We start from the raw sequence: 26,060 nt of genomic DNA, 5'->3' as shown, positions 1-26,060 counted from the left end.
GTGCTGTGGGAGGGATCTGAAGGTTACTGAGCTCTCTCTGCCAGGCCCTCCTGGGTTGACTGATGCCTTTGTGAGGAGGCCAGGAACCACACACACACACACACACACATCCATGCACACACACATGCGCGTTCCAAGAAACTCTGGGTTTGTTGCGGCGGGCCAGTTTCAGCAAAATAGACACACATACACACACAGATGGTCATTAATGGGCTTCAAAGTGAGAGCAAAATGGGAAACCTTAATTTACTTCCTCTCCTGGATGTGATTTGCTGTGATGCGTCTGAACGTGTGGTGACTCTCCGTGTTTTTCTGTGCTGTGGTGGGAAATCAGGGCAGTGTGTGTGTGTGTGTGTGTGTGTGTGTGTGTGTGTGTGTGTGTGTGTGTGAGTGAGACAATGTATTTTGGGATACAGTGTTTGTCAGTCTGAGTGAAACAGGCCATATTAAAGGGCCAGTAAATGATGCGTTGGGCTGAAGAGAGAATGAGCGTGTATTACTTGTTATTTCTCATTTACGAATATAAGTTGAGTTGCAAATGCAGAGAGATTGAAGAAGTTTCAAAGATTCCTCAGAAGCTCCTGCTGTTCACAGAAGTCCCTGTGCTGCCTGGGAGTCTCAGTTCAGGGCAGCAAAGCCCTGCTGAACTGTTGTGGATGGCTGCAACAGAACAGAGAAGCAGAAATTAGATTTTTTTTCTCAGACTTTGCTCTTATCTTTGCTCTTTTTTCTGCTCTGATTTGCTGCAGACTTTCTAGCTTGAGTAAAAACTGGTCTTTGGCCAAGTGTTCACAATGCATGGACATACATAACTTATGACAATGGACCACAAATACTGCTTTGTTATAAAGGGTCACAAGCCAAAAATCCTGGAAGCCACTGGCCTAGAAAGGAAGGTATTCGATCTTACCACTAGACGGAGAGTCCGAACAAAAACATTCAAGCTCAAAATTAAACTGATGGACTGAATAGAAATATTACGTTATTTCACTTCGAACATCCCGTTTTTGAGTGACATCCGTTTTCTGTCAGACAGGTAAACTGACTAAATAGTCAATTTTAACTTCATTAATCATTGCTTATCGGTATTATCATAGGTATATATTACAGTCTCACAACAGTGGCTCAGCTGTTTCAGAGGATGAGAAGGAAAGGATCTCAGCTGGAAACACCTTCAAACTCTGAGAAGCTAAACTACCTAAGGCCAGCAGTGGAAAGTAACTAAGTACATTTACTCAAGCACTGCATTTAAGTACAATTTTGAGATATCTGAGTATTTTCATTTTCATCTGCTTTATATTTCTACTCCCCCACAATTCAGAGGCAAATATTATATTAAGTTTTACTCCACTACATTTACGTAATAACTCTAGCTTCTAGTTACTGTGACAATTAAGTTTAATTATGCCAAATTTAATCAACAAATGAATTCTGATATAATATTATGGATTAAGATAAAACTTAATCGATCACTGAGGGGGAATCCAGAAGCTACCCAGATAAACGATATATAAACAATAAACCACATTTACCAGCTTCAACAGTGAGTGATGCACACAATAATGTATTAATAATTAGAATGTAATAATATAGATTGTTCTGAAATGTGCCATTCTGCAGTTTTAGTACTTTTACTTTTGAAAGTATATTTTGATTTTGATTTATTGCATAAATGCATGTCTTTTTCTTCTAACAGTAGAGTATTTCTACACTTTGGTTTTGCTAATTGTACTTAAGTACAAGATCTGAGTACTTCGTCCACTTTTGCCTGAGGCTGTACAGCTGTATGCTCATGGTCTTCATGCTGTATCTGTTTCACATACATGAAAGACATGTTTATGTTCTGACAGAAGAGATTAATCTTGTGAAAGCCATTCATATTATGGTCAGGCATTTTTACGGCTCTCTTTGAATGGTAGGAATTGTCCAGCGCAAACCATATTAATCACTTACACATACACTGCGGTATGGCCACAGGCTACGGGGTTTGTGAAGCCTCGTGGCGTGTGGCTGTATGGAGCGCTGCAGTTTACAGCACGCAGCTCGTTGGAGCAGCGACAGAGAAGCTGCGTGGCGGAAAGCAGCCCAGAGAAATGCTGCTAATGTACTGAGCCTTAAACAAAGAAAGCAGCACATGAACACAGCGTGACATTCAGACTGAATGGCCACTGCAACACTGTAGAATTGCATTAGCTTATTATCCATTATACATGTTGCAGAGGGGGGTATTTTGTCACCGCGCTGCTGTAGAGCTGAGTACTTGAGACTTGGACTGGGGTCAGATTGAAGTCACAAAAATTAGCACTTCAGACTTCATTCTCTGAGGACTAGACTTGACTTCAGCAAAACCATTCAAGTTTCTAGTTTTGCAAAAGTAAAATCCCCAAATTCTAATGAAAAAGACTCAGGGAGGCCCTGTGTGCATATTCACACAGAATATTTGAAAACGCCTGCTCTCCGCTATTTAAACTATGCACTTTTGCACAGCGTTGAGAACTTTTTCACAGCGGTTTCCAGAGGGGGCCACTGAAAATCACACCAAAGCCAAACCCATTACTGAATTTCAGGAATTCTGTTTTGCTGTTAAATAGACGAGTTGAAAACTTCGTCAAGTCTGAAAGACCAGCGAGTTCTTGAAATCAAACCTTTTTCAAAGCCAAGATATGAAGGAAGGTGCTGTGATCTAAGAGAGGGCCGTCAGTCCATTTACTGCCTTTGATTTCATCTTTGCTTGTTGCCGTATTTGTCTGATGAAGCTCCCAGTCTTAGTCCCTGACCGTCTCCTGTTGTTTCTCCAGCCGGCTAACAACCGCTGACATGAGCAACCCCACCTTTAAATCCCCTGACTAACTTTTCAATGTGGGCAGAGACTCAGAGACCTGGAACCACGTTAGTTTTAATCATCATTATGGCATTGAGTCTCAGACAGGTGGATTTTACTGCTGTAGCATAAATCAGATGGAGAATCACATTAAAGCACAGTGAAAAGATGTTTCGTCACTTGGCTGTGGCTTTCTGAAACGTTCGACACGCACACAGACGGGCAAGTAGGGAGTCATTAAGGAGGGTGAATATGTCATAGCTAAAAACAAAGAAAGTAGTCACATGGGTAAAAGTCATTGTTTTCATTCCCAGCTGGATTCGTGGGTTTGGCCGGTGAACACAGAGCCACAGAGCTGTCATGTGTTACGGTAAACTCCCTCCTCTTCTGACTCCTCCGCTGCCAGCTTACTCCGCCTCTGCTCAGTGTTGTTTTGTCTGAATCGGGGTTCAGACGCAGGTTGTGGTTTTTCAACTGATATGTCTGCGCTTTTACCGCAGCGATGAGTAAACGACGGTAAAATGAGCCAATTATGCGTTACTGGCGAAATCACTAAATGTCACCAACAGAAACGAGTCAGTGAAGCTGCACGTGTCTGATTAACGCTCTCTTCCTCTGTGTCTGCAGGAGTTCTGGGCAGCGCTGAGTGTTCATGTGGGAGGAACCACTTCACGTGCGCGGTCAGCGCGTTCGGCGAGTGTACCTGCATCCCGGCCCAGTGGCAGTGTGATGGAGATAACGACTGCGGGGACCACAGTGACGAGGACGGATGCAGTGAGTTCACGTTTCTCGTCTTTTCATGTCGTCCTCGCATCACTTTTGTTTCTGTCTCGCTGTGACCTGCGATTTATACGATTTATTGACCCTGAATGTGTCCACTTGGAGAGTTTGATGTAAGAAGCAAAACCGATGGGAAAAATCAAACAGACTCTTGAGGGTTAAATTTAATTGAGATCCACATTGACTGCCTCAGAAAGTTGAGTTCTGACCACCTGCAGGTGTGGACACTGAATTGTACTGAATTGTACGAGCCTGTTTCTTCTGCTTGATGTGATCGCTTGATCTGTGTGTCTCATGCAAAGTCCACATGTACACAGACATTTTTAAAGCGGGCTTTTTCCTGCTTCATTCCCAAAATAAATCCAAATGGCGACGGCATGGCCCACCTTTGCCATAGTAGGATTTATAAATTCTCCCCCAGGTCTCGTCCAGATCCAGTGACAGACAGGGTCTGTGCCTTTGGAGTTTGGATTATGTATTGTGACCTCTGTAGCACATAGTGACGCCTCTGCTCCTCGATAAAAGTGGTAAAAAGAGTATTAACGGTCTGTATATTTACGTGTAAACATGCAAAAAGTCCTGTCAGCACAGTGAACATCGGCACTGTTTTGGCCATGTCTGCTACTGCACCCTTTTTAAACCTCGACGCTGCAAACAGAGTTTCTGAATATCTTCACCCTGGAGGGATTTTTCCAAAAGGTCTGTTCTCAGTGACTGCATGTGGAAGAAAGGCCAAGATGCATAGAAAAGCTACTGAGCAGCAGCCCACAGTGACTTTGCTTTTTAACATAAAACATTTAAAAATGATTCTCCACAAAGCCTTTTTTTCATCATGATGATGAAGTCACAAACTTTTCAAATGTTAAATAAAAATACAATTCTGTTCAAAAATAAGTAAAAATATCAAAATTATGACATTCAGACTCTTGATATTAACTCTATGTTGACAGTCAGTGCTGCAGTCACCTTTTGGATGCTCAGCCTTAGATGTTTGTTACTGTTGTATTTAACATTTTAATATGGATATTTAATTTCTACCAATTCCATTGTAGAGATTTTAAAAAATTCTAACTTAAGGTTGTTGGTTCGGCCAGCCAAAATCGCGGTCCCCTTCAGCAAGGCCTTAAACTCTCACTTCTCGACCAGTTCTTGGCAGCTTCCTGGTGCGAATTTGTGCACGACGCCTGACTTTTTTTTTTTTTTGCTAGAACGGTACAAGTGTGCTCAGGCAGAGTTTTCCTGCACGAGTAGTGTACAATAGTAAGAAAAAATAAAATTGGGCCCATATGGATCCCATCATCACCCAGTGAAACAGTGAATGGGTCAGTGGTCCAGGCGGGGTAGTATTTCTGATGCAGGAGCAGAACGAGGCGCTCTGCGTGGTGTATGCCCCGTGCAGAAAAATGCTTGAGTGACTTTTGGCACCAGACAGCGTTTGGCTGGAGGGAAATCTTGGCAGCGGAGCCAGACAGGAGTATTTTCCTGCAGAGCATGTCAGTTTGTCAAGTGGAGGAGATCTTCACCGCTCCTCTTTTACACTTCTGTGTATTGATGTGAAATGTCAATGGGAGGGTCCTCTTTTTCCTTTTCCTGCTCGCTCATAGAGCACAGGAGCAGATGCTGCCCTTTTTGTTTGACACTTCCTAAGCCTCTTTGAGGTGTGTGCGTGCGTGTGCATGTGTGCGTGTATTGGTATTCTTTCCCCATCAGCCCTCCTCTGTCACATTAAGCTAGTTAGGGGTTGGAAGAGGGGATGCTAAGTGTTATTGATCTCTGGCCGGTTGAATGTTCAGTGAGTCTGATCGCCACATATTGATCTGCGGTACGTTACTTATTTAAGGAGACACATGGAAGCAGCTGACAGATATCAGAGCATCTTGCTGGACCTTCCTAATCCATTAGTAATGTTTGATCGATCCCTTGCTCCATCGCACCGGAGTCCGACGCTCGTCCTCTTGGACTCACTCCAGTCAATCTGGTAATCGCGCAGCTCATCTCACAGAGTTTCATGTTGTTGTAGTGGCCAGCCATCGAATACTGCAGCCATAACTCTTCAGTGTTTACTCCCACACACATGAACTGTCATGCTACCGCCTCCGTAGTGGGTGGGACCCTGGAGAATGAGTAGATCGGTACTAGAACAATTAATTGCCAACCAGTCTGTTACTCAGTAAATAGTTTTGGCATTATTAAAAAAAAAAAGCCACATTTTCTCTGGTTCCATCTTGTTAAATGTGAGGATTTGATGCTTCTCTTTGTTTTATATCATTATAAATTGAGTATATTTGAGTTTTTACTGTTGAGCAAAATAATATCTGACTGGATGAACTGGTTGCACTTCTGGGAGTTTGTTGAAGTGATGAGCTCTTGCTAGCTCGCCGCCTGCCTCTCTCTCTCTCAGAGGACCTCTTCGACATGACTCTGTGTCGGCGTGTGAAAAAACACTTGTAATGGTTTGGATTTTTAGAAATTGGGTCCACATTTCATGGTTGTTTTGGTTTGTGTTTCCTGCACCGCGGATATCATAGGCCCCCTATTGCTGACACGTTTGGACTGCTCAGAGCTCCAGTCTGCAAACTGCATTCATTCATTTTGAACATCCCTGTAACTCTGAATAACATAACTTGGCAACTCCTGAAATTCAAGGTTCTTTTGATTGAAAGCGTCTAAAAACGTCCTCCAGCTTTATTCAATGCTAACTGAAAGGTTGATTTCCTCTTTCCTTTCCTTTTTTTAAATGCAGTGGAACTGTGTGTGTGCAATGGTTGAAAGACCTTCAATACAGATCACACAGCCGGAGGTGTGTGTCTGCACGTGTGTGAGCAGAGTCGAGGCCCACGTGACTCGGCTTCCATTCCGCTGATTGAATTAAGCCGGTCGAGTCGTAAAATCCGAGGAGTGAAATTTTACGGGTTTAAACGACGTTTTCTGAACACAGAGAGGAATCGAATTTACGGAGGCACGGTTTCAATGCACGGTGGCGGTGGAGAGAGCGGTTTCCACAACTCAGCAGGAGCCGGCAGACGTGTGTGACCGTGAGAACGTAGAATCACAATGAACACACACACGTAGAAACCCACAGAAGAATACTTCACCTCAGCAGAATCGCAGCAATGTAGTTTACGGCATCCCGGCTTTGTTTGAACTTTAACGTATTTATCATTTACACCAATTTAACAATTTCCAGAGAAATCACAATTGTCCTGAATCACCCTGGAGGAATGTGTGTGTGTGTGTGTGTGTGTGTGTGTGCGCGTGTGTGTGCGTGTGTGTGTGTGCGCTGACCTCAGGAGAATAGGAGCAGAGGCGAAGTGGCCGACTGTGTCTATGAAGCTGTCCGTGTAAACTTCAGATCTAATTACGATGTGGGAATCATGTGGAAATTATGGAGTGCAGATGTGGCTGTTCTGTGCGTGTGAGTAAGTGTGTGTCTGTGTGTGTGTGTGTGTGTGTGTGTGTGTGTGTGTGTGCTTGCCTTCTCCCATATAAAGTTTCATGGCTGCGCAGAGACTAAAGAGGGAGTGGAGAGGAGCATGCATGAATTCTCTTTGCACAGGCATGTGTGTGTGTGTTTGAGTAAAGGATGAAGTATGTGGTGTTACGAATGTCAGCGTCGGAACTCCGTCTCACCCGAAAGGGGCTGCTGGTGGGTGACAGTGAGAAGGAAATGGTCTTCACGGCGGGCCGCTCTCCTCTTCACCACACATGTAACATCTGTCTGTTTATAGTCGACCACGCCGGGAGGAAGGGGCGCGGGGGTGTGATTGGTGGGGGTGGTCCTTGCTGAGTGATCATAAATCAGCCTGTTTAAAAACAAACATTCAGAGTTAAAGGAGCATGCCAGAGTGTTTACAAGTTTTATAGCCCTGACTAATCCTTCACAGTAAACATCAATTCTGCAATATTTTTGTCAATGACAGGCTGTTGTTTTGATGGTAATTCAGTCTAGGAACGCATTGATTTCCAAAGTGCATTGTTTTAGGATTGTTTGGAATAAATGCGGCTGGATGGGCAGAGAAAAGAGCTCCTTTTCCTTCGTTTTTCCCGGATGTCGGTTGCGGTGGCACAAACTCATCAAAGCAGCTCAGATGTCCTTCACCTCAACCATATCCTGCTGCTCTTCTTGGGCGAGTCCAAGGCATTTGCGGGCCTGACAGGATATGCAGTCTCCAGGCTCCTCACCTTTGTTTCCAAGCAGATGTGAGAGCAGCGCTGTTGCATTGTTAGAACACTAAAAAGCAAGTGGCAGCGTTTTGTGGGTGTGGGTTGCTTCAGGTACCGCTGAGGCGTGAAATATGATCCGAGAAGTTCAGTTTGAGTTTCAAACCCGTGAGTTTTAACGCCTATCAGATGCCAAAACACTGCACAGTGGTTTATAGACCAGTCATTGTTTAAAAAGCAAGAAAAAAACTAAAAAAAACAGTCAAAATTGAGCACAATTTAATCTGTAAAAAGAGCCAGCCATATGAATCCATGTCGTATTCTGGAAGATTTCAATGTCCTGGACATATTAGAGAAGTTCCGGTCAAATAGTACCAAATGTTTTTGCACCTTATTTTCCTGTGTTTTTGTGTGTAAGTGACCAATGGGGACACCAATTTTTGAAATTGGTCCTGTATTAAATAAAAGCGCTGCAGCTGAAAGCCCCGAAACAGCCTGCAATTTAATACCTCTGTCAAGGTACCTCCTCTAAAAGTGTTTGTTTTTGCCTCTGATGGCCTCAGATTGATGTTCTAAGGCTACAAAGGAAGTCCTTTATTAAAGATCCTCCTTTTGTTTAACCAGAAACAGCCGCCATATCACTCTCACCAAAGCCACCAGACTCCATTTACAGAAGCAGCTATTTTATATTCATAAAACATACTCCATTCAAACTCGACAGAAACTACATACAACTCACCAAAACCATCGCAGTTCGTTCCAGTTCTGGTTTGGTTTAAATAAACTCAGCATGTGGAGCTGAAATAGCGAGGGTAGCATCATGTCATCGACGGCTTGACTAACTACTAGCCGAGCTTTTCAGGTGAACAAACCTCTGCTGCTTCATTGAAATGAATGAGGAGGCTGCATTCTCCCACAGCCTTTTGGCGAGGCCAGACCTCTGTGAACAAAACTCATTCTGGCTGCAGGTATAAACAATCTCATTTAGTTCCACTATCCTGAGTACATCTGAGGGTTTGAAGATCAATTGTTAAATCAAGAGTTTGCCTTCAGGCTCAGTTCCTCGTCACCGTGACAGTCTGGTACAAACACCCACATCAGTGCAGATACTACGCCGTCAGTCAATCTCACACTTCATTTTACCCTAATTTATTCAGCAGTGAAGTTGGCAATCTGTCATTTTTCAGCCATGTACCGTGACCTCAGGTCAAACTTCAGAATAAATCTCAGAGAGGTGACGTAGCATCACTGGATGCACAGATGATCGTGAGCCAGAAAAAAGCACAAAATATGTGGAAAAATAAAATGAAACTGAGCATGTTTGGACTTCCTGACTGAAGACGCTGCAGGTATCTGTGATAGCGTTGCCATCACAGCAGGCGTTTTCCTTTGTCATGCCTCGCTAGTCGAAGAGCATGAAGAGCACGCCACAGGGTCACACATCTCAAGGACAGGACACTAATTAGCCCTGATGAAATTAAATGAAGGCATTACTCACAGACGTTCCATCAAATTAAAAACACCCATTTTTTCATTGGCATACAGCTGTCTGAGCTGCGGCGGCATTACACGGCTCCGGCTGGCACACGCTCATAATAACACACCATGTTTAATTGCAGGTCAGATGTATGAGCTGCAAGAGACGCGAAACGCTACTCAATTAGAGGAATATATGTTTACTGTATGTTGTTGGCAGTCGGCCTCCTCGTACGAGGAAGGAAGGGCACGCGCTGCCTTTGTGAGTCTGGTTCCTATGGAAATGGCAGTGAGTGTTCATTGTGTGAAGGCTGCGCAGTCAGAGGGGACAAACTGAAGTGGAGAGTGAATGAAAAGCGAGAAGGACAGATAGTGATGAAAAGGAAGATGCCTGCTTCATGTCTGTGCTTTCAGCTGAACCTCTTACTGCTCTCTCTTCTTCTACCTAACTCCTCCATCAAAGGTTGTGCTGTGAAAAGACTCTTTTTTTCTTCTTGGACACGCCCCAAAAGGCATAAATACATCATCTTGTTCCCTATGACTAATGATTTCTAGTCTTATCGCTTGAATTGTGTTTTATTACTCTATGACAGACCCTTCTTATGATATTATGCGATTTGCCAGTTTTGCAGTTTTGGCCATCGTTCTTACATTCAAGTGTTTCACACCGGCTTCAGCTTCACCAGCGTGTGCTCTAAGCTGGTGTGGTTCTTAAATTGAACAAAAAACAAATGAGACCTGGTATCTGCAGAACAGTGTTTTTCCGACAGCCTAATTGAATCTGACTTATGTTTTTGTCCTCTCTCGTATCTTATCTTGCTCTCAGTTTTCCTGATCTCTCCTCCCAGTTCAAGACAAGAGAATTTATGAACACACTCTGATAGAAGACGTTCATAACAACAGTAACCACAGCAGATAAGACCTGTTCAGTACATCTTCTGTTATTTCTCCATTCCACCTCCCCCTCCTCGCTGTTTTTAGATAATCCTTCAAGTCATTTCTCTCTCTGCATTTCACTTACGTTGAAGTAAGCAGGACTTGAGCAGACTACCCCCCTTACACACGCACATACACACACGCACACACACACACACACATACACACACGCAGATGCATGGGCTCACAGTTGGAGTCCTGCTGAGTTGAAAGCAGCTGAGGTTGTGAAAGAGTAAATGCTTTGGGCCAGAGTGAGGAGACAGGGCTGCAGAGGAGATAGATGTGTGTGTGTGTGTTTGTGTGTTTGTGTGTGTGTGTGTGTGTGTGTGTGTGTGTGTGTGTGTGTGTGTGTGTGTGTGTGTGTGTGTTGTTGGGGTGGATGTGAGATGAAATGGAAGAAAATCTCTGTTGTGCGTGATTGAAAGCGCTGCGTGAGCATTGGCTTCCTCTGCTGTCGGCTCACACAAGTCTGTGAGCTTTGGGAAACGGGTGTGTGCTATCAACTCAAATACACACACTCACAGGTATACACGCATATGCATACTTGTGAGGACCCTCCATTGGCTGCATTTCAGGATAACTGTCAGGTATAACGGGGCCTCCTGGTGGAATTCATTTTCCGTATTTATGAGAAGAATCCATTCAAAGGACCCACTGACTTGGTATTCATAATATATTCATATCAATATGTGTGTGTATATACCCGCTGTCTACTAGTTTCTTGCTTCCTAGCATGATATTGAATTGCAAGAAACACAGAATCATTTCTCAAAAGGGAACGAGGCAAAGTCTTCAGATCAGTTTTAGCTCATTTTAAATCTAAAGCTGCACAGAATAAAGGTCAATTAAAACTGTGAGTGTGTCATAATGACATAATTGCAAGATTATTCACTGACCTGTGAAAGTGGAGCACACCCCGACTCTCATGATTATCAGACGCGTTTGATTTTTCTGACAGGAATCTGGACAAATCTGATCTGGTTTGATTTGAGCTTTTTTGCAAAGTAACTTGACGACGACTCTAATCTCCAGATGTTTCTGAATTTGTGTCTGTTGCTCATGTTTGTGTTTTAAGTCTAATCTTGACCCTTAACCCGAGATCACAAGATCCCTAAAACAAAATATGTGAGGAGTTACTGCAGTGTCCTTGCTCCAAATAGCTAAAGCTCAACCGGTTCCCACAAGGGCATTGATACAAACACACACCACCACCAAAAAATAAGAAATACCCCCTCCGTCCTTTAATCCACAGCTCTCTGCAGTTTTAGCCAATCAGTGAGCAGCTGTAACCGCGGGAGCTCAGCCGATCCGAAAGCAGGAGCGGAGAAGATTAGGACCCCATTCCCTCCTTCTCAATGTGTCAATTTCTCTCTCCATCCCTTCATCGTTGCCTCCTCCACACCTCCCTCTGTCCTTGCATCCTTCCTCTCTCTCCCCTCTGACCACAGGAAACCTGCGGGCTCTACTCACTTTCCTTTTTCCCCGGGACTTTCTCATTTACTTCTCACCATGTGGTTGAGTTGGTTCCTTCGCTCGGTCCGTCTTCCTGCTTCTTTCTTCTCGCCTTGTTGTCTCTTCTCTCCCTCTTTCCGTCTCAGGATATGAGGGCAGTTGTTTGGACACATTAGCATAATCCTCCTCCTCTCTTTCTTTACCCCCCTCCCGGCCAGTGCTCGCCCTGTCCTCTCCGCCGCCTCCTTCCTAAATATTTACTCCCTGCTCAGTAAATGAGGCGAGCGCACTTGTTCACACAGAAGAGGACATGATTAGAGGCTGATTGAGGGCAGAGAAAGGGACAGCAAGGAGACGAGAGACAAAGAACTTGTTGCTCTGAGGCCTGGCTTTACCTTCTTTGTATATTGTGTATAAGCTTGTTTGAGTAGGTTTTAAATATGTTCTGTGTGTAATTGAACACAACAGAGGTGGTGAATCAAAGTTTAAAAGTGCCATGTGGAGCATTTTTAAACTTTATCCTTTTGACATTCGATGGACTAAAATAATTCAAGTAATTGTTTTATTCTGACAGTGGAAGCAACCAAGATGGAGAACAGGGGTGAGCAATAATGATATAAAGTATTTATATAGCAACTTTCGCTTTCTCCCGCAACCACATGGCATCATTTCAAATGCAGTTTATCACATTAAAAATCATTCGGATGCCATCATGAACGATGTGATTTGGCGCGCCCCTAATGGACAAGACTGGTTGCTCTGCTACATGTTGGAAGTGATGTCTTCTTTTCACCCCCACCGTTGTCCTACCACCGTTTTTCCCTCCTACCATCATCTGCCGTCAGCATAAACTCAAACAAACTAGGTCATGGAGCCTCTGCGCAGCTGTTTGTTCTCCTCTGTGGCAGAACTTCGCTGACTTTATTAACTCTGTTTTGAGAGTTGGAGGTAGAGTTTGCTCAACACTGTGTTAACGATGCAAGGTATTCTTCCTGGGATGGGAGTCCTCTGGCATCGCGTTGCCAGGGCCAACCCGCGTCTTTTTGCTGGCGACTCAGCGTTGGGACCCCCATCGCATCGACACAGTGGTCATTGTTGTGTGTGAATGCCACCTAAACTTGCTGTCTTACCACTAAATCTGAGTGGCGAGCTTCGGCTCTTTTCAGTAATGCCTTCAGCTGTGCACGGCTGCTTTTTAAGTGTCTCAGAATGGATGTTGGCCTGATTTGTTTATTCAGAAGTCAACAAGGACCTTTAAAGTTGAACAGGAATGAGGTGCAGCAGGATATGTGAATATAACGACTGCATCCATCGTGTGACCGCTCCTCCACCTGCGGCAGTTTGGCTGCATTTTGGGTTTGTGCCAAACAACAAAGGAGACGAAGCAAAACTGGCTAAAATTTGCATGAAGAAAGAGTCCGCCAGAGATGATGTAGTGTTTTCCCTCTAATAAACAATCACCCGCTAACTGCTGTGAGGATGAGTATGCGTTTCTTCATCGCTGTGTTTTCTAATCGTTTGAGTACAGTTTGGATGTTTTGACAGCCAGACAAAATAAACAATTTGCAGACATCACCTCGGGCTCTGAGAACCTGCGGTACTCACTTGTCATTGTGTTAGATTTTTTTATAGGCTAAATAATTAATGAACTAATTGAAACTCATGATTGATGGACGTGTTAGCTGCAGTCTGACAGCTCTTGCCAGGTGGAAACACATTACGTTGGCGTGCTAACAAGGCCTTGGGTTGATTTTGTTTGGTGCTGACACATAGTTTGCCAGGTTTCCAGCCTGATATTGAGTGAGCGAACTTGTTGATCATATCACTCACAATTAGAGCGCAGATTAAGTGTTGACACTGCTGATGTCTGAAGTAGATAAATGCATTCATCTGATGTCGCGTAACCAGACAGACGGCCGCAGCTGTGTTTGCTTTGGTTGAATCGGTTGTGTGTGCCGGAGCGCTCGTGTGTGTGCGTGTTTATTACCTGCCTGAACTCTTCTCAGACTGTCCTGTTATCTGAAATCAAAGCTGCAGTCACACGCGGAGTCGGTGTTTGGGTCCTGCTGGTGGCTCAAGGATGGTCACTTTGGATCCAGAGGAAGATATCTGGACAACTTCTGGACAGATTGTCGACTAAGGCGTGTCCCTAATCACTCGAGAACACAGGTTTACCTTTACCTTTAATTTAGCAACTCAGTCAGTCCACAGTTTCAACTTGTACACAACCTTTAAAGACTAGACTATCGTAGAATTTACTGAGCACGTTCATGGTCTGATAGAGATTTCAATTTTCATGACCCTTTTGTCTCGTGCCACCGTCTGGAGAAACCTTTTCCTGGTAGCCCCTCTTGCTGGAAAGATGTTGCAGTCTTTAGAAGATGCTAAGGTGACTTTAGATGTCTTCTGTTGGTAAAAAGAACGAAATATTATTAATAATGTGGAATTTATGAAGTAATTTGCATTCGGGGAATTTTCATACAGGATGTTTTTCCTTCAGCCTCTTTTAAATTCTCAAGGTTGCCTTTTGTTGTTGGTCTTTTTTAAGCCTATTATCCTGTTTTATACCTGCAAAACTAATTCTACCTGACCAATAAACTGCCAAGTAAAGAGATGAATTCGACACCCACCTGCAGCAGGCACGGTAACATGAGAGAAATTATTTCTTCATTCAGCCAGTGACAGATAATCATAATAGTCTTATAATGTCATCATTAGTCGGCATTAGGGTCTTTCCCGTCGTTCAGTTCTGCGGCTTGTCCGGATGACAGCTCTCGAGTGTTCCTCGCTGGTGTCGAGCACTCAGCAGAGATCTGTCATAGCAACAAGCAAATGTCTCTGCGTTAATCTGCCTTGATGGACAGTAAAATGTCTCGTGTCGCCGGGGTCATAGCAGACCTTCCACACACTGATGCATGTCTGCAGCTAATTCAGCACCAGCACTTCCTTTTGAATAGATCTGGATGTATTTGTGCTTAATTTAAGATTTTTCCTCATATAGCTTTACAGGATACTTAAACCCTTCTACACTTCATAAGGAACTATTATACTTTTCACTTCACTGTATTTATTTGACAACTATAGTTGGACGATTTCACTCAAAAATCATCTGATCCAATTGTAAAAGTAATAATAATGTGTAATTATAGAAGCAGTAAGGAAAGGCAGATTGGTGCTCTGTGGTACACTGAGTTGGGCCAACCTGCATAATGAGTATTTTTACTTTTCATCCTTGTACATCTAGAACTTTCACTTGTAATGGGATATTTTTTTTTTATTCAGGTATGTCGTTCAAGACTATAGTTCATAACTCGGAAGTTGTTCGGCTCTTTGTTTTTCTACAAAATGTGATAAAGAAGTCACTAAAAAGATGGATGAGCCGCGTTTGGTCACAGGTTCTGAGTCTGTCATACGTTTGATACACTAGACTGCGAGGAAGTCTTTATAATGAGGTGATAAAGACTGATGTCAGACAGCGAGAGGCGGCGTAACTCTTCGCTGAGTTTTCGACGGGCCTGTGAATGCAGAGCGGCGCTGAAGCCGGGCTGAGGCAGGAGGTCTGTTTACTGAAGAGGTGGAGGAGGACGCAGCGAGCCCATCATACAGGCCGCCACCGGACACGTTGCCAAAAAAAACTCTGCTGGCAGCGCCACTCCGCTCTGACAGACTGAAATATGTGCTGGCTACCGACCAGAGCTGCCTAGAATCAGATAAGCCGCCTCTGTCGGGGCCGGCTATGAGAAGAAAATAAAGAGCGAGGAGAGGAGGAGGAGAGGCTGACACGGATGAGATGGACAGAGAGGATTCATTTGAGTTTGCTTCTAAATCCTGAAAAATAAAACATTTAAAATCACCTTACAGCCTATTAAATATCCTGCACTGAGTCATTTCACCATGTTCTACTTCTGCCCATTAGATTAAGATCTATTAGAAATGTCTTGGTTTGGCCACCTGCTTTGGTTTTTAAACCAAAGTGAAGAGAGAAAACCAGAGAACGAAGGGAGGCAAATGTTTGGAGCTTGAGAGGAGAATCTCTTTACATGCAAGAACATGAATAATTTGGGTGCAGAGCGTCAGAGGTATAAACTAGACAGTTAAGGAATTGTTCTGCCAGTTGGTGCAGCTTTGGCTCACTCTGCCTTTAGGCCTATTTTAACACTGAGACATTTGTTAATTGAAGCCGCGGTAGGCAGTTTATTTTTCGCGTCATTGGGCAAAAATTCCATAATAAGCTTTCATCATATTGTAATTCAAGTGGCCTGAGAGAAAACAAGAATCCTGCACCTCCTCTTGGCTCCGATTTCTGGCTTTAGGAAACGTAGCCTGTGAGGGAGACTTTGGCCAATCACAGGCCCTGTCAGAGAGAGGGCGTTTCTTATTGGTTGTACTAGCAGTGCAGATGTACGTGCATGCCCCTTCGGATGGCATAGCTGCGCCTCTGTCCACCCTTTGTTTTAACGCTGTAAAAGTCTGATTCACTGGTGTGAGATCCTGCAGGAAATCCTGCGACTTGTGATAAATTTCCAGTACCTGCAGTGGTATAAAGTACTGTTGTATGAACTCGTCCTGGCTTCATATGGAGCTTCGAGCTCATTATGTTGGACGCCACGGCGCTCGTATCGACCGGCGTCAAAGAGGCATGATGACAAGCAGTGGGGGATAACTTTTGAGGGGAGTCTGATGTGTATGTGTGTGCATGTGATGTGCCAGCCTCTCATCTGTTAGCAAACGTCACAGCTGCTCTTGAAGCCTGTGGCCCTCTCCTCTGAGGCGGCTTTGAGAGGACGAGCCGCGGCGAGAGGGACCGGGGCTTGGCGAGGCTGACTGCGGAGAGGTGGCCGGGAGACCCTACGAGGCATGAGGTTTCACGGGTCGACCGCCTCCTTCTGCTGCTGTTTGAACTTGTGGGTTTGGTGTGAGGGGCTTAGCGGACTGATGCGAGACAGCAGAGGGAGGTGGATGTTTTCACCGTTGGTATGTTGCCTGCTGCAGCTTTAAGTTGCATTAAGGACATGCAGTCTCCAAACTCGTTGAGTCGGTCACAGGAAAGCAGCCCAAGCTCAGTCGTACAGCTGTGTGTTTGTCTGTGTGTAACGGCTGCTTCATGTCAACCCTGGAGTCAAATGTAATAAAACTAGACACAGATCACCGCTGTGAATAAATGTTTCCAGTGGAGATGACAGTAATCTGGAGGTGAACCGACCTGTTTTGGACTGAAAGATAAAACCTTTATTAAAGCTTCTCAGATGAAATATTCTCGTTAGACTTGCAGACTCCTCTATCGGTCTCTGGAGTCCACATCTGTTTTTCAGTCAGACAGTGTCCTCTCTCTCTCTCTCTCTCTCCCGTCTGTCCATCCTCCCATCCATTGAGCGCAGTGTGATAAGCAGTGTTTAGGCAGATATATTGGTCCCATTAGAGCCACTTGATTCAGCTGCTCTATAGTAAAGGGGGGCCATTAACTCAGCTGCTCAAGGCCACTTAAAGGCGCACACATACATCTTCCTAAAGACAGGGAATGCACACACACACACACACGCCAACGTGGTCAGGCGCGCACATTCTTACTTCTAGATACAGTCAATAAGCAGGCAGAATCGATAGGGTTCATTATTTTCAGATGCTGAACTGGCGTCTCATCAGCAGCTCATTTTTTTGTTTTCTCCCTGTTTCTTCCTATTTTTTCTTGGCTATTGATGCAAGAAGACCTTGTTTACTGAGGATTGTGTTGATCTGCAGCTCGTTCCAGCAGACAACACATCAACCTTTTCAGTGTGTAGGGACAAAAAAGTCCATTAACACCAATCCGTTAGAGTCAAAAATCCAGGTGATTTTCATTAAAACCAAATATGACGAGCATTTAAGAGGCTTGTTCACCCTTTTCTGACGTGCCTGTAGGGGTATGTAGCCATGTGGATAGTCTGCGTTGTATTTGTTGGTTTTGAATAGGTTCTGATAATTTATCATTCACCCTGTCGCAATGAAGGTGAATGGACTCAAGTTCACGATACTCAGAGCAACAAACCAGCAACGTCGCCATCCAAAAACAATCTCCGTAGCTCTGCATAATCCAGACTCACCACAGAGATGCTCCATCAAACCATTATGTTGGGTCGAGGCAGAAACCTCACAGCGGGACAGAGGAGTCTCAGAGTCTAATGAGAATATTTCATTCAAGGATCTTTAATAAAGGTTTTCTCTTTCAGCCCAGAACTGTTCGGTTCACCTCCAGTTTGCCTTCGCGTCCATTGGAAACATTTGTCTGCATCCTTTTTTCAGTCTTTTGGCTGCATGTTTGACATTAGCAGACGGCTGCACCATCAGTCTGAGACGAACTGTCATCCGTATGGTTTTATAACACTACAGGTAGAATACAAATGAATAAAAGCAGGTAGAACACATTTATATATGTTTTTGATAAAAATTAGTGTCATTTTCAACACAGACGTGCCTTCTACAAACTGATTCGATTGGATTATTGAATACTCTGTTGATTACTTTTCAGTTAATTTCTTTAGGTTGTGAAATGTGTAAAATAATAACAAATTCTCATCACAGATTAGCAAATGACATCTTCAGATTGCTCAGTTCATTTTGAACGACGCTACACAACCCAGCATGGCGCTCACCAGAGTGTTTGGTACTTTTACTTGATCAATTACTCAGTTATTTAAAGTGATCTAAGATCCAAACATTTCAGTGAAGAAGAGTCAGTTAAAGCAGGTAAACTTTAGCTTCTGTGTGTGTGTGTGTGTGTGTGTGTGTGTGTGTGTGTGTGTGTGTGTGTGTGTGTGTGTGTGTGTGTGTGTGTGGGAGTGACCTGTGGAATGCAAGTGGGAATTCTGTAGCTCGGATGAGAAAAGTCCATTGGTGAAGGTCAGGGTGTGTGTGTGTGTGTGTGTGTTATTGTCTTACATGGACGGATCACTCTGGACTGTGCATGAACAAGACCGACTAGTAATTATGCTTTTGCAAGTTATGAGCAAATTTACCAAAAGCACGTGCATCAAACTCGACTGTTATGTAAATCTGCTTAAGAAGGTGTGACAGTATTGCATAATTAATGGAGCACAGCAAGAGCAGGAAGTGGACCAGAATGCAATGTGTTGTGCATCTGTCCTCAGTAGCTTGTGAAGTATAACAGCCTCTTTGATGCTGTGTTTTCTTTGGCATGATTGAAATATCTACATCATCAACATGTTGTCAGGCTTAAGCAACGAACAACACGCAGTGGGCAGAGTTAAGGTTAGGAAGGGTCTTGAGTGTGTGTGTGTGTGTGTGTGTGTGTGTGTGTGTGTGTGTGTGTGTGTGTGTGTGTGTGTGTGTGTGTGTGTGTGTGTGTGTGTCGGCCTCAGAGGAATGCGGTGGTAGCAAGAAGAGCAGCGCTGAGCAGAGCAGAATCTGTGTGATAAGAGAGATCAAAGCGCCTGGAGACCTCATCAACCTTCCCAGCATGCTCCCTGCTGATCCACCTGATACCAGCATACAGGCCAGACCTACTGCGTGTGTGTGCGCTTGTGTGTGTGTGTATTAGTAAGAGAGAGATGGAGTATTTATTTGCATACATTTTGCATCCCTCCCAATTTGTGTGCCTAAACAATCCTGCACTGTGGACGAGCGTGTGTTTGTTTAGCTTGTGCAGCGGGGGTTTGTGTGTGTGTGCGCGCGCATGTGCGTGTTATCGCCATGTTCTCGCTTCAGATAAGCTTAATTATTTATTGAAATGTTGAAAAGCAGCATTTTTCTCCTCTCGTCGGTTGCGGCCATAAATCTGCAGACTCCCCATCTGAGATGCATAGAACTCCCTCTGTATGGCAGAGAGAAGGTTCTAGTAGGTGTCAGCACGCGTTTCACCGATGCATCTGTGCAAACTTTACTTCCCGTTCACTTCCAGCTTGTTGCTTGTTCGGCCGAGCTTTGCCTTTTCGAAGTGAGTCATGTCACCTCTGAGCGGGAGCTGTTACAGTCAGGCCTTAAACTTGTAGGAACATGCTGCACCCATAGTTGTGCATGTTTCATGGAGGTCTTTAATATTTTAAGATCTAAATTAATGTATTCTAAACTCTTTGGCTGCAACTACAGATATTTATCAGGAGATGATTTTCTTGATTAAAGACCTGTTTGGTCTGTAAATATCAGAAAATACTGAAAAAATTATCATTATCCAGAGCCCAAATTGACACATTTAGATTTCCTGTTTTGTTTGACCAATGGTCGAAAAACCCAAAGATATTTGACTTACTGTCAAAGAAGATTGAAAAAAAAACAGTCAATATTCAAATTTTAAAAGCTAAAACCAGATTTTTTGTTTGATTTTTTTATTTTTTAATAAACCAATTATCAACCAACTGATCAATCAATCAACCTGCAGCCGTACGGGATTCAAAACAGATGTTTAACTCTATAAATCTATGAGCTGCCTTTTTCACTCTGCTTTGCATGTCAGTGTTTTAGTCAGACGTTGACTGATTGAAATATCAGTCAGTCAACATTAAAGTTATTTTTTAGGAAGTGTGCATTAGCCACATTAGCTCATTCTCAGAACATCAGCTCTGTTGTTCTACTGATATTGAAGCTGTAGCAGATTTTTGGATGTTTGACAGCAGCACTGCGGCAGCAGTGGCTACAGATTTGGTGTGTCACCTGTTTTTTTTTTCTAGCTGCTTACTCTGATATTAAGAATAACTTCTCTCAAGCGTCTGTCACGTATCTGTGAGCTGATTTTCTCACCATGCTGAAATGAACTGAAACCAACGGCTGCCTGACAGCAAAGACACAAAGAAAGTGATGGTGTGATTTAGATTAACTGTTTGCAGCGATGCCTTGTGTGTGTGCACATTGAGCCAAACTGCTGGTGTGGTCGCGTAACTTAGACAGAAACAGAGTTCATGAGAAGGTGAAGAGAATAAGGGTTTGATAAGGCGAGAGAGTCATGTTTTCTCCCCCATCCCCCCCCCCCCCCCCCCCCCCCCCCCCCTTCTCTCTCTCTCTCTCTCTCTCTCTCTCTGTCTGTGTGTGTTGCTCTTTGAATAATGTAATATCCATGCAGGGTTATGTGGGTCAGTGGGACTTTACTTCCCCTGAAGACCAGAGCCACACCCACCCACACACACACAGACACACACACACACACACACACACACACACACACACACACCTCCTTAATTCACTCACTGATCCCTGACTCCTTCGCCTGTCTGCCTCGCTGGTTAACTCGCTGCGTGACGTCATGCATTTTTCATAAAGTCTGCGTTGTTCTGTCAATATTTCATATCTGGTATTGACAGGCGAGTCCACTGTAAGGAGTTCCTGCTCCTTCTCCTCTGCTCTCCTCCCCTCTCTTCCCCTCCCTCCTCCTCCCTCCATCCCTCTCTGGCCTGTAATTAAATTAGCTCTGTCTGCGGATGACAAAGGGCCAGTCATTCGGGCTCTGCTTAGATAGCAAGTAGCTGCACTTAGAGCGGATATGAAGTTAAGGAGGAATGCGCTGAGCTGAGCTAAGCTCAGTGCTGCTCTCTGGGTCTCAGGGTAAGAAGGTGGCAGAGAGGCGGACTTGTGGGACCAGATCAGGCCCAGGCTCTGGATGAACTGAGACCAGACTGAGAATAAAACCTCCGGCATGTAAACTCTGTAAAACTCGAACCTTTACTGCAGCCAGCCACCGTGCAACTTCATCGCTGTGTTGGATTGATATCACGTCTGATTGAGTTTACTTGGGTTTGCTTTATTTAAGGGCTGCGACTAACGACTATTTTTGCCATCGAATTATCTGCTGACTATTTTCCCGATTAATTCATTTAAGGTTAATGTCTGTAAATGGTGTAAAATTCCCAGAGCCCATGTTGTAAATTGCTTGTTTTGTCCAAACAGCAGCGCTAAAGAAAGGATATTCAGTGTATAATCACAGAAGATGATGAAAATGGGCAAATATTCACCTTTCAGAAGCTGTTGACTTTTTTACTTTAAAATTGACCATTCATTTTCTGTTGATTGACTAAACAACAAATTCACTGCAGACAGTGCACATCAGTTTAGATCATTGTGAATTGAATGGGCCAGATTCAACCAAATGGCTACTTTTATTCTACTGAAAAGTAATGAAAGTTGGTTTTAGACGTTTTTTTAGTGTTTTTTTTTTGCAGCTTTTATGCAGCTGCTACATTTTGCATTAAGAGATTTATCTTTTTCTGTTACATGACGTTTGTATTTCTCAAGGTAAGGTATCAAAAAAGTAAAAGTATTGTTTGCACGTCTGTACAGACACTCGTGGTGTGTTGTCTGGAGTATCAAACATTTCAAATGGTTTTCGGTCCTTGTTTAAATTTTAAAGCAAGCACGCTACGTGTACTGTGTCACGAGCACGCTGTTGATTTTCTGTGGCCTTTCTATAATATATTGCATTGCATTACGTTCGAGGATGCAGTTTCAATGAATATGCTTCATGTTTAGGGGATCAGTTTCATTAGGATGCAAAAACTGTCTTCTGCCGAAAAAAGAATAACCTCTACAGATCTGTATGGTGAGATTTAATCTTCTAAAACTCTGAGAAAACCGAGCTGTGTTAAAGGACAAGTCCCTCACATCAGGGGTATCATTTCAGAGAATGAAGCAAAATGACTCCTCGTGTCTCAGACTCACAGTTTGTTTATTTGTCTGTTTGTTTGCTTGTTCCTGCTGACAGACTTGTTCTCTGGCTGTGTTTGTTCGCAGTGCTTCCCACCTGCTCGCCGCTGGACTTCCACTGCGACAACGGCAAATGCATCCGTCGCTCCTGGGTGTGTGACGGAGACAACGACTGCGAGGATGACTCCGACGAACAGGACTGTCGTAAGTTCACATCCTCTCTCTTGTCAACGCAAGCACACAAACTAACAGTGGCGGTCGAATTGATATGCGTCTTCTCACACACAGACACACACGTGCGCACACGCACACGCACACGCACACATGTAGAAAAAGACGCTCTCGACCTGCTCTGTCAGGCTCAGGGGGATGAGTTATTAAAGTGGACAGATGTTTGAGTCAGTCGTGTGCAATGAGGTGTTTGTTTGGAGTCTGAAGGAGTTGCCTGACTGTCACACACACACACACACACACACACACACACACACACGCGCATGCACAACACCCACACACACGGATGAGAGGTCAGCACTCCCACAGTCAACACTCTGTGACCTTTGCCCTTGGTTTATCCTGTTCCTCTTTTGATTTGTGGAGCTATCTATGTGTGTCTGTGCATGTGTGTGTGCGTGCAAGTGTGTGGGGGGGTTGGGCATGTGTATGTGTGTGTGTGTTCAACCCAAAATACTCCTCAGCTGCTTGCCAGGCAGAATGTGGCCTGCTGTGGGTGTAGTAAGGAGTGTCTATTTCAGCAGGCGTATTTATGTATCTATGCATCGCTGCCTGGTGGGTGGATGAGTAGGTGTGTGTGTGTGTGTCTGTGTGTCTCTGTGTGTGTGTGTACTCTTGTATTTCTATCTTTGTGAGGACAATGTTGAGTTTGACAGTGGGGGCATTTTTGGGAAGGGAGAGGAGAGCATCATCTGTTTCAGGAGTTAATGCTGCGTTCAAGTGACGTCAGCAGAATGGGAAGAACAGGAAAGGCTCTTGGTATTCTGACCTGGTAGTGTTCGTGCAGTCAGCCCTGTGTGGAAAAAAAAAAGAAAAAACGCAGCCCTCGTTCATTTGAATGGAGCCATTCCAAGTTGAACCTGGCTAAGCTTTTGCTGCAGGGCAACACATCATCATCCAGCCAGGCGCAGCGTTGACCAGTCACTTGCATGCAAGTGCTCATTTCTGGTAGAACCTGAACTCTGGGTTGTAAAATCCTCTGTGAGTATTACAAACCACTGTGGAGCATTTTGGCATCTGATAAGCCTTTATAGGCATTACCGAGTTACTCAAACTGGACTACCTGGTTGGTATCTAAACAACCCGCTCCCACTAATCCAGCTCCATGAGTTGTTTTAATGCAGGACTCTTTTGGGTCTGAATGCCTGCTTGCCCTGACTGCTAGCCCTGCAACCATGTAAGTTTAAAAATCTAAATCAGCTACTTATGCACATTATTGCACATTTGGAGCAGTTATTCAGTGTAATCAGATGCAAAAAAAAAGGAAAACAAGTAATAAAAGTTGATGTGTGGCAAGCTTTAGGTGAGTTTTAAAAATGTAGGCACTTTTCAGGCAGGGAGGATCTAAAGAAAACATGCTATTGCATTATTAGAAATGGAGGCTGCACTGAGAGTCAAGATGATTAACGTTGAAAGTTGGCGTCTAATATCTGGTCAGATTTATAATCTACGCTGAATCGCCCCGTGTCTCTTTAAGGCTAGAGATGGCATGCATCGTGTCAATGAGAGGGTCCTCACAAGTGTAGAAGTGCAGATGTGTGTGTTGCTCCATTAGTCCGGGTGGAGCTGGTGGTCAGATTCTGTGAAGACATCGTCCACTTTTAGTCTCCGTGTTTACCCGCGGTGACTGTGTGCAGTCTGATCCGTGTGGATGTACACCGCACGCCATTTGTTCCATCACACCGCCAGTGTCAGTTCGGTGACTCAGTTTAATCACACTTAACACTGTGCGAGGACAGGAATAGTTACGGGGGGTGACGTGTTTCTGATGGACACAACACATGACAGTTAATGACTAACTTCTATCTAAAGATCGGCCTTTTTTTCCCCCTCTGCGCCTTCCAGTCACAGAAGGATTGTCAGTCCCCGACATGTTGCGTGCTGATTCTAATGCGAGTGCGCCAACATGGGTGCAGTTAGCATGCTGAGAGGTAATTGTTTTGTAAGTGTTGGACAAGTTGGACCTGTTGGGGATTCAGAGGATCACCAGAGATTTATTCTCGGGCGACCGTGCATGTCTGCACCAAACTTCACTGCAGTCGGCTGAGTATTTGTTGAGATGTTTCACTCTCGGGCCGACAGACTGTCTGTCTGATGTTGCCACTGTGTCTGCAGATTAGAAGATGACTTCTTTGAATGATCCACATTGTTTAGGCTTATTAGTGACACCTGTATGAAAGGAGAGGGAGATGTCCTTACAGCAGAAAGTTTGTGATTCTTCACCTACGTGCTTTAATATAATCTCCCACAGCAAATATGCAGCGATTGCTTTCCGTAACAGCTCCTGCGCTTCACCTCATGTAGTGAGTTTGCACAGCAGGTACAGGTTAGCTCTCCCTCCTCTGAATGATTTTTCTCATCCAGTCATTTCTCCCCCTCCTCTGTTGACCCACATACTGTATCAGCAGCCAGACATTGAATCACTTCCTGGTGGGGGTCTATCTAGTGCGAGCCAGCTATGAATTTTTCATCTTCATGCCCAGTAAATTTCCCTCCCTCCCTCGTTCCCCGAACTACTTATTATTTCATGCTTCTTTCTTTCTCTTCATTTTTTCGCCCTGGTCTGTCTTTCACCTCCCGGTATGTTTCGCTCCTCCTCGCGATGCGCTGGTCTTATTTCATTATTTAGAGACGGGGAGACAATCCTCCACGCTCGGCTGGTAGTGAAGCAGTTGTCAAGATTTCAGACAAACAGACTGAGGTGTGTCTCGCTGCGGATGCGTGTGTTTGAACGTGAGATATTCTGAATTCTTGAAGTTCGGAAGAAATTTCACAGGGAAAAAACACCAGGCACACACACACACACACACACACACACACACACACATGCAGGGAGGCTGGTAATGACTCCCAGCACCCTTTGCCCTTTGACGTTTGGCCGCTGTGTGAATGATGAGCATCTTGAGGGCTTGTTGACCTCCGACCTCCCTCTGTTTGCCTCGCTGATGGGAGGGAAGAGGGAGAGAATCAATTATTTTAAGTTGAATAATTGATTAAATGAATGTATTTGTAGTGAAATTAAATTTTCATTTGGATCCACGGTTGGGCCTTGGTGGTTATAAAAGCTTTTCGTTTTTGGGTGGTTAGGGCCATCTGGCTGAGGGGAGATAATGACCAGGTTCAGATATTGGATGATATTTGTTTATCACAGATCTATTGTACCAGTTCATAAGTCCCTAAGTTAAGGGATTAGTCATAAGAAGCTGCAGTATAGAAATAAGAAAATAGTGTTCAAAGTAATTTCTAAACTGTATTACCATCACTTAATTTTATCACCATTACTTGTTGAGTGAGCAGTGACTAGCTGTCCTGGTCACACTCTTGTATTATTTTATTTATTATTAAATTTAAGGGATCCTTATATAAAATGCTTGATTACATTATGGGTTAATGGCAAATAATTTGCAGATATTTAATTATTGCATTTTCTAATGCTTAAACATCAATGTGTTGAGTTGCATATACTGTTTTTGTTTGTTAGCATTTCTGCTAAACTATTTTCTAATGCAACCTTCATTTTAATATATGCAGAGTCAAACAACTTGAAATCATCCATGCAAGTTTTTCATGGGCATGCCGG

General features: G+C 44.0%; 1 protein-coding gene across 2 annotated transcripts in view; it reads left to right on the top strand.

Moving 5' to 3' along the window:
• lrp4 (low density lipoprotein receptor-related protein 4) overlaps positions 1-26,060 on the top strand; it is a 112,956-nt gene that overhangs the window by 46,419 nt on the left and 40,477 nt on the right. For both annotated transcript variants that reach the window (XM_041936756.1, XM_041936671.1), the window contains exons 2-3: positions 3,449-3,595; positions 22,337-22,453. In XM_041936756.1, coding sequence (XP_041792690.1) covers positions 3,449-3,595; positions 22,337-22,453 — 264 coding nt within the window. The remainder of the gene's footprint in view (positions 1-3,448; positions 3,596-22,336; positions 22,454-26,060) is intronic.

The sequence above is a fragment of the Chelmon rostratus genome, chromosome 1 (assembly GCF_017976325.1).
Source record: "Chelmon rostratus isolate fCheRos1 chromosome 1, fCheRos1.pri, whole genome shotgun sequence".
Lineage (NCBI taxonomy): Eukaryota > Metazoa > Chordata > Actinopteri > Chaetodontiformes > Chaetodontidae > Chelmon > Chelmon rostratus.
This window is presented reverse-complemented; position numbering and strand designations above follow the sequence as displayed.